At 24.2% G+C, this 12,459-nt stretch overlaps 1 protein-coding gene across 1 annotated transcript; it reads right to left on the bottom strand.

Moving 5' to 3' along the window:
• Positions 1-5,704: 5,704 nt before the first annotated feature.
• On the bottom strand, positions 5,705-6,425 carry LOC124180655 (NADH-ubiquinone oxidoreductase chain 6-like; the record flags this gene model as incomplete). The annotated part of the gene is given in 2 exon segments (XM_046566401.1): positions 5,705-6,068; positions 6,330-6,425. Coding segments are annotated over 2 exon segments (192 nt in total), but the record flags the coding sequence as incomplete, so codon positions are not given.
• Between the last annotated feature and the right edge of the window lie 6,034 nt (positions 6,426-12,459).

The following is a 12,459-nucleotide window of genomic DNA, read 5'->3' as shown; positions in this document are numbered from 1 at the left end:
AACTCCTTCTTTCTCCATTGTCATCGTAAATCCTGGCTGTCCTTTTGACTGTTTGGTGATATATTTAGATTTACTTATTATTTGATTGTTACTTTTCATACTTATTACTCACTTTCTGAATTTTATTTTGGATCTGCAAGACATCAAAGTGTCCACTGTCTCCGTCGCCGGTGAAGAGTAGCTAGAATTGTATTTCATTTTGTGATCCGATCCGGTGCGGATGAATTTGTTCTTCGCGATACACGATTAAACATATTTTAAAAATGTCCGCAGCTGCAGCTAATTCTGCTTCTCCCCCGTATATCCCATTTTTATTCATACGTGATTTGTAATCACCAGGTGACCTAATCACAGCACGGTTTGACTCATTACCTGTAATAAAACCCGAAAATGTAGACCAATTATCCACTACATTTGAAACGATACTCAGTCTCACCTCTGCATGTCGATCTTGAGTGCCGTATACACAATACGCCAACGCGCGAAAAAGACAATTCCCGTTGGGAATCATCTTGATAATTTTTACTTGCATGGTCATTTTTTGCGCGTCAGAAACAGATACCTATGAAGGTATTTGTCATAAACAGCCGATGACAGCTGTCAAAGGGTTTCCTAGATGCTTTTTGCTTTGTTTTCGGGATCTCACCCCACCGCCAACTTCATGCGTATACTATTGTTATTATAATCTTTTTTTTTTACTTTTGTTATTATAATCTTTTTCTACGTTCATTTGTTTAAAACTTTTTTATTAGATAGAGAGATTTGTTTATATATATATATATATATATATATATATATATATATTATACATTAATATAATTGAATATAAATGGAGGTAATTAAGTTAAATAATTTTATGAAATAAGAAAATAATTATTTTAAATCATTATATAAAAATGCGCGGGGACGCCCCGCATTGCGTCCGGCAGTCGATCACAGGCCGCAAGGACATGGGTCTATCACGGTCAAAGTCGTGCAAAAGGCAATTCGCGTCGTCCCTGAGTCGATCGGTGGAAGAGGGTATATGACACAAGAACGGTCGAGGTCGAGCAAAAGGCAATACGCGTCGTCCCTGGTACGATCAGTGGCAAAGGGGAATTGACACGAGCACGGTCGAGGTCGAGCAAAAGGCAATGCGCGTCGTCCCGGAGTCGATCGGCGGAAGAGGGACATGACACAAGAACGGTCGAGGTCGAGCAAAAGGCAATGCGCGTCGTCCTAGAGTCGATCCGTGGTAGTGGGGACTTGATACGAGCAGCGTCAGAGTGGAGCAGGAGGCAATGCAGGGCGTCCGGCAGTCGATTTCAGGCCGCGAGGACGTGTGACAAGCACGGTCGAAGATGCGCACGAGGTAATGCGTGTCGCCCGGAAGTCGATCCCATTTTTCTAAATTCATGGGTGATTAATTTTCGAGTATGAAAAATATGAAATCAAATGATTAATTTTTTATCGATCTGTGTGTTTCCTTAAAACTTCCTAATAAGTTCCAATCCATTGTGTATATGTTCCGAAGTACAATCCATAAAGTACATCGAATGGCATTTTTTGAGGAAATAATATTTTCATTATCATTAATGTGAGCGAATAATGAAAAAATGTATAGGATTTTCTTAATAATTAAAGTTATTTTTAAGAATTCTGATTATTGTAAAAATTTTTTCAACATTTTTTTTTTCAGAAGTAAACCGAAAATTTTGAAATGTATAAATAAAATATGAATCATATATTTATTTATCATTTTTTCATTTCAATTATTTATATATATAAACAGATGTTACATCAATATAATTCATGTTCAAAAATTAAAAATATGAAATCAAATAACTAATCATATATCCATCTGTATGTTTTCTTCAAACTTTTTAATGAGTTACAATCCATTGTGTAAATGTTCCAAATTATAATCCATAAAGCACACTAAATGGCATTGTTTGATTGAATGATATTATTATCATAATTATTGTGTGAGCGAATGATGAAAAAATGCGACTGATTTTTTTAACAATTATAGTCATTTTTGTGAAATTTATTGACTGTGAAAATTTTTTTTTTTAAGATTTTCCTTTTTTTGGAGGTAAATTCGAATATATAATATACATGAATGTCATATAAATAAAAAATTTATTTGTGATTATTTTATTAAATCAATTATATATTTGTACGAATGATACATCAATATAATTGAATATAAATGGAGGCAACTGAATTAAATAATATAATGATATGAAAAATAATATACCTCACTTATTGATTTTTCCGAAATTAAAGAATAATTAGCTTTGAAAAATCAAAAATATGAAATTAAATATTTAATTATATATCTATGTCTGTGTTTCCTTCAAACATTTCAATAAGTTCTAATCCACTGCATTATTGTTCTAAATTACAATCCATAAAAGACATTAAACGGCATTTTTTCAATGTATACTATTTTCATCGAAATTCATATGTGAGCGAATAATTGAAAAATACAAATAATTTTTCTAATTATTATATTCATTTTCAAAAAATTTAATTGATGTGAAAATTTTTTTCTTCTTTAATTTCCCTCCTTTTAGAAGTTAATTAAAAATTATAATATACATATATAAAATATGAATAATGAATTTATTTATCATTTAATTCATTTGATCAATCATATATATATACAATTTATACAATAATATTATTGATTAAAAATGTAGGCGAATAAATTAAATGATTCAATGATTTGAAGAGAAATAATTAAAATGAATCATATTTTCTGAATTAAAAAATGATAAGATTTTGAAAATTGAAAATATCGAATAGAATAACTGATTATTCATCTATATGTATGTTTTCTTCAAACCTTATAATAAGTTATAATCCATTGTATAAATGTTCCAAATTACAATTCATAAAGTAAATTAAATGGCATTTTCTTAATGAATAATATTTTTATTTTAATTGATATGTGAGCAAATAATTAAAAAATATGTAGGATATTTTTAATGATTATATTTATTTTTAATGAATTCAATTAATGTAAAAAAAATTTTTTTGTAAATTTCCCTTTTTTGAAAAGTAAATCAAAAATTATAATATACATACATATATATATATATATATATATATATATTATACGATAATATATTATACATCAATATAATTGAATACAAATGTAGGTAATTAAGTTAAATAATTCAACAAAATGAGAAAATAATTAATTTAAATAAATTATTTTTCTTAAATTGAAGAATAATTTATTTTTAAAAATTAAAAATATGAAATCAAATAAATTATCCTTTATCTGTCTGTATGTTTTCTTTGAACCTTATAATAAGTTGTAATCCATTGTATAAATTGATATTTAATACTGGTGTTTGGTGAGAGTATGTATGGATAAACTGTTCGTTGTTACAATTAACGTTTATTACATATATACATACTAGCAACCCATCCCGGCTTCGCACGAGCATATAATAATATAATAAAAGAAAATACACAATGTTTACAGTGAGTTTCCAGAAAAATAACATTTATATTATTACTTAATATTATTATATGCCCGTGCGAAGCCGGGATGGGCTGCTAGTTAAATTATAAAGTTTTGATCAATGAAGCACAAATAAGTAAAAAACAGGATTTATTTCACTGTATTATCTTCATTATAATATGAATGCAATTTACACTTCAGTCTAAGTAACACGTGGCCGGCTATGCTAACACCAAAAATTTAAAAAGTGGAAAGAATTGAATTGTACGGTATTTCGTTCACTACAAAATGAATTTAATTAATTTTATAGCGTCAACAACACGTGGTAATTATGCTGTTAAAATGTAGCTTATATGACACGTTCGTAGATTTACCATAGCAGCGCCATCTATTGATTACTCACTAAACCCAGTCGAAAGGTATCGACATCTGTTAGAATCATTTGGAGTTAACAGATAATTGTGACTGTCAAATAATAACAGACAAATAATTAGCAATAAATTAAAATTGCGACTATAATTTGAGATTTAAACTATCCTATCTCTCAAGTTGGATCGAACTGCACATGGTGTGCATATTTTATTATAATCGGTTAAGTGGTTTAGGAGTCCATTGAGGACAAACATTGTGACACGAGATTTATATATATTAAGATATTATAATCGTTAATTTACTTTCAAAAAAAGAGAAATTTGAAAACAAAAAATTGTTTCTCACAATAATTCAATTCATTAAAAATAAATAAAATTATTGAAAAAATTCTATATATTCTTTAATTATTTGCTCACATATTGATTAAAATAAAAATATTATTCATCAAGAAAATGCCATTTAATTTACTTTCGGAACTGTAATTTGAAACATTTATACAATGGGTTAGAACTTATTATAAGGTTTAAAGAAAACATACAGATAGATAAATGATTATTTATTTAATTTCATATTTTTAATTTTTGAAAATAAATTATTCTTCAATTTAAGAAAAATAATTTATTTAAATTAATTATTTTCTCATTTTATTGAATTATTTAACTTAATTACCTCCATTTGTATTCAATTATATTATTGTGTAATATATATATATGTGTATAAAAAATGTATTTTCTATTTAATTATATTAATGTATAATATATATATATATATATATATATTATAATGTTTAATTTACTTTCAAAAAAAGAGAAATTTGTAAAAAAATTTCACCTGTTTCATTAAATTATTTAATTTTATTTATGGGTTTGAAATTTATATTTTATTGTTTTTTATTATAAATTATATTAAAAATTTAATTATTTAAGTTTAAATCAATAAAAGATTTAAAATTTTTATATTATGTTTTCAAGACATAAACTTATTCAAGTTCATTGATTTGTAGGGTTAATTTAATTTAATAAATAGTCTCATATTTTTGTTAATATAGGATATATTAAAAAATAAAAGAAGTACACTAATGTTAAAATTTGTCTAACAATAATAAATGGATTCTCTACAGGTCTTATTCCAATTCGTGTTAGTATTAATACAATTCTAATAAATATTCGAAATAGAAATTGTCTGAATGGATAAAAATTTAATCCTTTAAAATTCATTATTTTATAAAAAGGTATAATTAATGAGACTCAAATAGATATTAATAGAAGAATTACTCCTCCTAATTTATTAGGGATAGATCGTAGGATTGCATATGCAAATAAAAAATATCATTCAGGTTTAATATGAGGTGGGGTAGTGATAGGATTAGCAGGGGCAAAATTGTCTGGGTCTCCTAATATATTGGGATTTATTAAAATAATATAAATTAAAATAAAGTATATTAAAATAAATCCTACAATGTCTTTTAATCAAAAGTATGGTTGAAATGGTATTTTGTCAATATCACTATTAGTTCCTAAAGGATTTCTTGATCCTGTACAATGGAGAAATATTAAATGAATAATTGTTATTATAATAATAATGAAAGGAATAATAAAATGAAGAGTAAAATATCGTGTTAGTGTAGCATTATTAATAGAAAATCTTCCTCATAATCATTGTACTAAGAATTCTCCTAAATACGGAATAGCTGAACGGAGGTTTGTGATTACAGTGGCTCCTCAAAAAGATATTTGCCCTCAAGGTAAGACGTATCCTAAAAATGCAGCTGCTATAGTTAATAATAACATTATTGTTTCTGTCATTCAAGTTGGTTTAAAGTTGAATGATCCAAAAAATATTCCGCGTCCGATATGTAAATATATACAGATGAAAAATATAGAAGCACCATTTGCATGTAAATTTTTGATTATTCAACCATTATTAATATCTCGGTAAATATGAATAATTCTATTAAATGCTATTTGAATATTAGGTGTATAATGTATAGCTAAAAAAATACCTGTAATTAGTTGGGTTACTAAACATAATCCTAACAATGAACCAAAATTTCATATTGAATTAATATTCGATGGTGTTGGTAAATCTACTAAAGATCTATTTATAATTTTTAATAAACTATTTTTTAAACGTAAAGGTAACATTAGAAAGTTTTTCGTAAAGGTCCTAAACTGATATTAGAAATTTTTAGAACAATAATTAGTGTAATGAATAAATAGTTTATTATTATAAATGAAATAATGAAATATGGTTTATTAAATAATTTATTTAATGATATTTTAATTAATATACTTTTATTTAGTTCAATATAAGGGAATTTTATTGTATCTTCAAATATAAAATTTATTTTATTGTAATTAATTATTAATATAAATATTAAAACAATTATGATAATATTTATTATTATTCATTTGTTAAAAAGAAATTTTACAGTTGAGAAGAATCTTGATACATAAATAAAAATAATTGATAATCTTCTTAAAAAAACTGAAAAAATTATATATGAGTATCAAAATCTTATATTTAACATTCCTGATGTTACAGAAATTAAAGATGTTTGGATTAGTAAGATTAATCCTATTGCAAATGGAGTTTTTGTTGAATATATTATTATAGTGTTGATTAATATAAATAGTATGAAAATTTTTATAATGAATTAATTTAAATAAATTTATATTAATTAGTTTTAAAAAAAAATTTTTTCTCTGATTTAAAAAATCAATATTTTTAATAAACCATCAAAACTTATATTTAATATTAAAATTTCAAAAAATAGTTTATTAAAATATTAATTTTGAAGATTAATGATAAGAATTTTATTTCTTTTTTTTGAAATTAATATATATACTTATATATATAATTTATAGTAATATATATATAGTAGTATAGTCATATATATATATATATATATATATATATATATATATATATATATATATAGTATTATATATATATATATATATATATAGTAATGTATATATATAATTTATTATTTTAATAGATTTTTGTTATTCAGTTTATTTTGTATGTTTAATTAGATTTTTAAGTTTAAGATTAAATCGGTTTCATTTATTGATAGTTTTATTAAGAATTGAATTTATTATTTTAATATTATATTCAATATTAATTTTATTTTTAAATGTGTATATATTAGAGATGTATTTTATTATAATTTTTTTAATTTTCAGAGTTTGTGAGGGGGTTTTGGGTTTATCTATTTTGATTTATATAATTCGATCACATGGTAATGATTATTTTCAAGTTTTAAATATTTTTTAATGATAAAGTTTTATTTTTATTTATTATTTTTAATTATAGTTTCTAAGGATAATTTTTGATTTTTTCAGTTTAATTTTTTTTTTATAAATTCTTTTTATATTTTCTGGAAATTATAGATTTGAATTTGAGAGCATAAATATTTTTTTGGAATGTGATAATTTATCGTTTGGGTTAGTTTTATTAACTTTATGAATTGGAGCATTAATAATTATATCAAGGTATTTTATTTATGAATTAAAGATTTATTTGAAATATTTTATTTTATTAATATTTTTTGCAATTTTATTTTTATTTTTGACATTTACTGTAAATAATTTGTTTTTATTTTATCTTTTTTTTGAATGTAGTTTGATTCCTACTTTTTGTTCAATTTTAGGATGAGGTAATCAATTGAATCGGGTTCAAGCAGGTATTCATTTATTATTTTACACTTTATTTGCTTCTTTACCTTTATTATTAAGAATTATTTATTTATTTTTTGAATTTGAAGATTTAAATCATATTTTTTCTGTAGAAAATTTATTTCAAGTTTATTCTTTTTATTTATTTTTATTTTTAATTTTTGCTTTTTTAGTAAAGTTACCTATTTTTTTTATACATTTATGGTTGCCTAAAGCTCATGTAGAAGCTCCTGTTTGTGGTTCAATGGTTTTAGCTGCTATTATATTGAAGTTAGGGGGGTATGGTTTATTGCGAGTTTATTTATATTTAATTAATATGGGGATTTTTTTAAATGTTCATTTGATTGTTTTGAGAATAATCGGAGGAATTTATATTAGTTTGATTAGAATATTTCAAGTTGATTTAAAATCTTTATTCGCTTATTATTCAATTGCTCATATTAATAATATTATCTGGTTTATTAACTTTAATAAGATGAGGAATTTATGGTTCTTATTTATTAATAATTTCTCATGGTTTATGTTCTTCAGGTTTATTTTGTTTAGTGAATATTATTTATGAGCGTTTGAGAAGTCGAAGATTATTTATTAATAAAGGTTCAATAAATTATATGCCTAGAATATGTTTGTGATGATTTTTATTATGTTCTTCAGATATAGCAGCTCCTCCGTCTTTGAATTTGAGCCAATAATTAAAAACTATATAGGATTTTTTTAATAATTACATTTATTTTTAATGAACTCAATTGATGTAAGGAAAATTTTTTTTTCAAATTTCTCTTTATTTGACAGTAAATTAAACATTACAACACATATATATATATATATATATATATATATATATATATATGGGCTATTCCGCGTCAACCGGATCAGTCATCTCTCAGATATTTTTTTAATTTGGCATGTGGATTGTGTAGGGGGAGTTGGATTTTTATGCCGAAGCGCGAATCTCATGATGCAAAATTCGATTTTTTATTAACAATAACAAATTAGACTCCCATTTTTTTCAAAAATTCATAACTTCGGCAAAAAATTAGATACAATATTTTTTTTTCTCCAAATTACGCGGAAAGCTCCATAGAATTCAAAAAAAAATACGAAATGTTAAAAAAAAGTTGTTATCAATTGTTTATTTAACAATTAATTTTTCAAAGATTTTTAAAACAGTGATTGACACCATCAAAAATTTTTTTTTAAATTCTGACATGTTCCTTGAACTGTACTACAATCTGTGAATTGATTCCAGAGGGGTGTTTTTCTTCGTTCTCAAGTAAAAAATCATAACGGTGTCGATGCGCATGTAATTGCGGCGCGCCGAGTCTCAACGTAATGGCGGGCGGCCGGTTGCCGTCCACCGCTACACCGCGGTGGCGTCGCAGCGTTATTTTAGTCATTTTCACGATGTAGGATATGATTGAAGAATCTGAAAAAAATACTGTACCTTCACAAGGCCTGCTCAAAGCGATAAGTGAAATTTCAAGAATGTGTTTTTATTTTAAAATAAATAGCAAGTTATGTAATTATTATCATTTATGTGCACTCTTATGGTGTGTAACCGTTATTTTGAATCTCTGTAATAAAAAAACGGTGAAAATCACATTCTTGAAACTTCACTTATCGCTTTGAGCAGGCCTTGTGAAGGTACAGTATTTTTTTCAGATTCTTCAATCATGTCCTACATCGTGAAAATGACTAAAATAACGCTGCGACGCCACCGCGGGGTAGCGGTGGACGACAACCGGCCGCCCGCCGTTACGTAGAGACTCGGCGCGCCGCAATTTCATGCGCATCGACACCTTTAATGATTTTTTACTCAAAAACGAAGAAAAACGCCCCTCTGGAATTAATTCACAGATTGTAGTACAGTTCAAGGAACATGTCAGAAATTAAAAAAAATTTTTTGATGTTGTCAGTCACTGTTTTAAAAATCGTTGAAAAATTAATTGTTAAATAAACAATTGATAACAACTTTTTTTTAACATTTCGTATTTTTTTTTGAATTCTATGGAGCTTTCCGCGTAATTTAAAGAAACAAAAAAAATATTGTATCTAATTTTTTGCCGAAGTTATGAATTTTTGAAAAAAATGGGAGTCTAATTTGTTATTGTTAATAAAAAATCGAATTTTGCGTTATGAGATTCGCGCTTTGGCACAAAAATCTAACTCCCCCTACACAATCCACATGCCAAATTAAAAAAATATCTGAGAGATGGTTGATCCGGTTGACGCGGAATAGCCCATATATGTGTATATTTAAATATTATACATTCATATAATTGAATATAGATGAAGGTAATCTTGTCAAATAATTTAATAAAAAAAGGAAATAATCGATTAAATAAATTATTTTTCCTAATGAATAATATTTTTATTTCTATTAATATGTGAGCAAATAATTAAAAAATATTCAGGATCTTCTGAATAACTATATTTATTTTTAATGAATTTCATTATTGTTAAAAAAATTTTTCTTTGAAAAATTTCTTTTTTTTCAAAAGTAAATTTGAAATTATAATATATATATATATATATATATATATATATATATATATATATATGTATATTATTATACATGTATATATGTATACATATGTATATTATACATTGATATAATTGAATATAAATGGAGGTGATTGAGTTAAATAATTGATTGAAATGAGGAAATAATTGATTACGCTGAATCATTTTTCTCAACTGATAATATTTATATTTTAATTAATATGTGAGCAAATGAATAAAAAATACTGAGACGTTTTTGAATCATTACATTTATTTTTAATGAATTTAAGTACTGTAAAAAAAATTTTTTTTTTTCAAATTACTCTTTCTTTAAAAGTAAATTAAAAATCATAATATATATATCTATATATATATATATATATATATATATATGTATATATTTGAATTTTATACATTAATATAATTAAATATAAATACATTTATTTATATATATATTATACATCAATATAATTGAATATAAGTGAAGATAATCAAGTCAAATGAATTAATAAAAGAAGGAAATAGTTGATTGAAATAAATTGTTTTTCCTAATAAATAAAATTTTCATTTCAATTAATATGCGAGCGAATAATTGAAGAATACGTAGGATTTTTTGAATAATTATATTTATATTTACTGAATTTAATGATTGTAAAAATATTTTTTTTTTCAAATTTCTCTTTTTCTAAAAGTAAATTGAAAATCATAATATATAAATATATATATTTGTTCATTATACATTATTATAATTAAATATGAATATATTTATTTATATATATATTATACCTTGATATAATTGAATATAAGTGGAGATAATCGAGTCAAATAATTCAATAAAAAAAGGAAATAGTTGATTGAAATTGATTGTTTTTCCTGATAAATAATATTTTTATTTCAAATAATATGCGAGTGAATAATTAAAAAACTAACAGGATCTTTTCAATAATTATATTTATTTTCAATGAATTGAATTATCGAAAACAAAATTTTTTTTTCAAAAATTTCTTTTCTTCTTAGAAGTAAATTCAAAATTATAATATATACATTTATGTATATTATTATATATGTATATATTTATATATATGTATATTATACATTAATATAATTGAATATAAATGGAGGTAAATTATTTTTACTAACGGATAATATTCATATCCTCATAATATGTGAGCAAATAATTAAAAAATACGTAGGATTTTTTGAATAATTATATTTATTTCAATGAATTTAATGATTGTGAAGAAATTTTTTTTTTTCAAATTTCTCTTTTTTTGAAAGTAAATGAAAAATCATCATATATATACATGTCTATATTTGAATTTTATACATTAATATAATTGAATATAAATACATTTATTTATATGTATACTATACATTAATATAATTGAATATCGATGGAGGTAATTATGCCGAATAATTTGATAAAAAAAGGAAATAATTGATTAAATAAATTATTTTTCCTAATGAATATCATTTTTATTTCAATTTATATGTGAGTAAATAATCAAAATATACGTAGGATTTTTTGAATAATTATATTTATTTTAATGAATTTATTGATTTAGAAAATATTGTTTTTTTTTCAAATTTCTCTTTTTTTAAAGGTGAATTAAAAATCATATTATATATATATGTATATATTTGAATATTATACAATAATATAATTGAATATAAATGGAGGTAATTAAGTTAAATAATTTAATAGAATAAGGTAATTGATTCAAATAAATTATTTTTCCCAACGGATAATATTTATATCTTAATTAATATGTAAGCAAATAATAAAAAAATACATAGGATTTCTCGAATAATTATATTTATTTTCAATTAATTTACTCATAGTAAAAAAATTTTTTTTTTTTAGATTTCTCTTTTTTTAAAAGTAAATTAAAAATCATAATATATATATATGTATATATTTGAATATTATACACTAATATAAATAAATATCAATACATTCATTTATATATATTGTTACACAGGGTGAAATCACCTGTTTTGCCCCCTCTTTAATGATCTAGTTGTTTGCGCTCGGCATCGATGGCGGTAAGAGATTTTTTACCAACGAGGGTTGTAAATCCTCGTCAAACCAATCGGGAAAGATTTTCGATGCACTGGCTTCCTTGAGACAATTGGGTTTGACTCAAAGATGATTCAATGTTATAAAGTTTAGTCAACAATTATATTTATTAACAGACTTGAAATAATTTGAATACACTGTTGAGTTTGGTTGTATGAGATTCACGCGGGGTAGTGAGAAGAAGTTGTAGCAGTAGAGTTCGTTGGTCTTCTCTTCGCGTTGGTCGAAACGAATCTGATCTTGAAGGTAGGTTTTGAAAATTAGCCAAGTTCCGATGGCCAAAAAACTACTGGAAGGGGTAGGATTGTCCCTTGAGAGAAGGGATGAATTTTGCTTGGGAGTGGGAGTGAGCACGTGAGCCAGAAGCA

The sequence above is a fragment of the Neodiprion fabricii genome, chromosome 4 (genome assembly GCF_021155785.1).
Source record: "Neodiprion fabricii isolate iyNeoFabr1 chromosome 4, iyNeoFabr1.1, whole genome shotgun sequence".
Lineage (NCBI taxonomy): Eukaryota > Metazoa > Arthropoda > Insecta > Hymenoptera > Diprionidae > Neodiprion > Neodiprion fabricii.
Note: the sequence above shows the minus strand (reverse complement) of the source record. Positions and strands in the feature narration are given on the sequence as shown.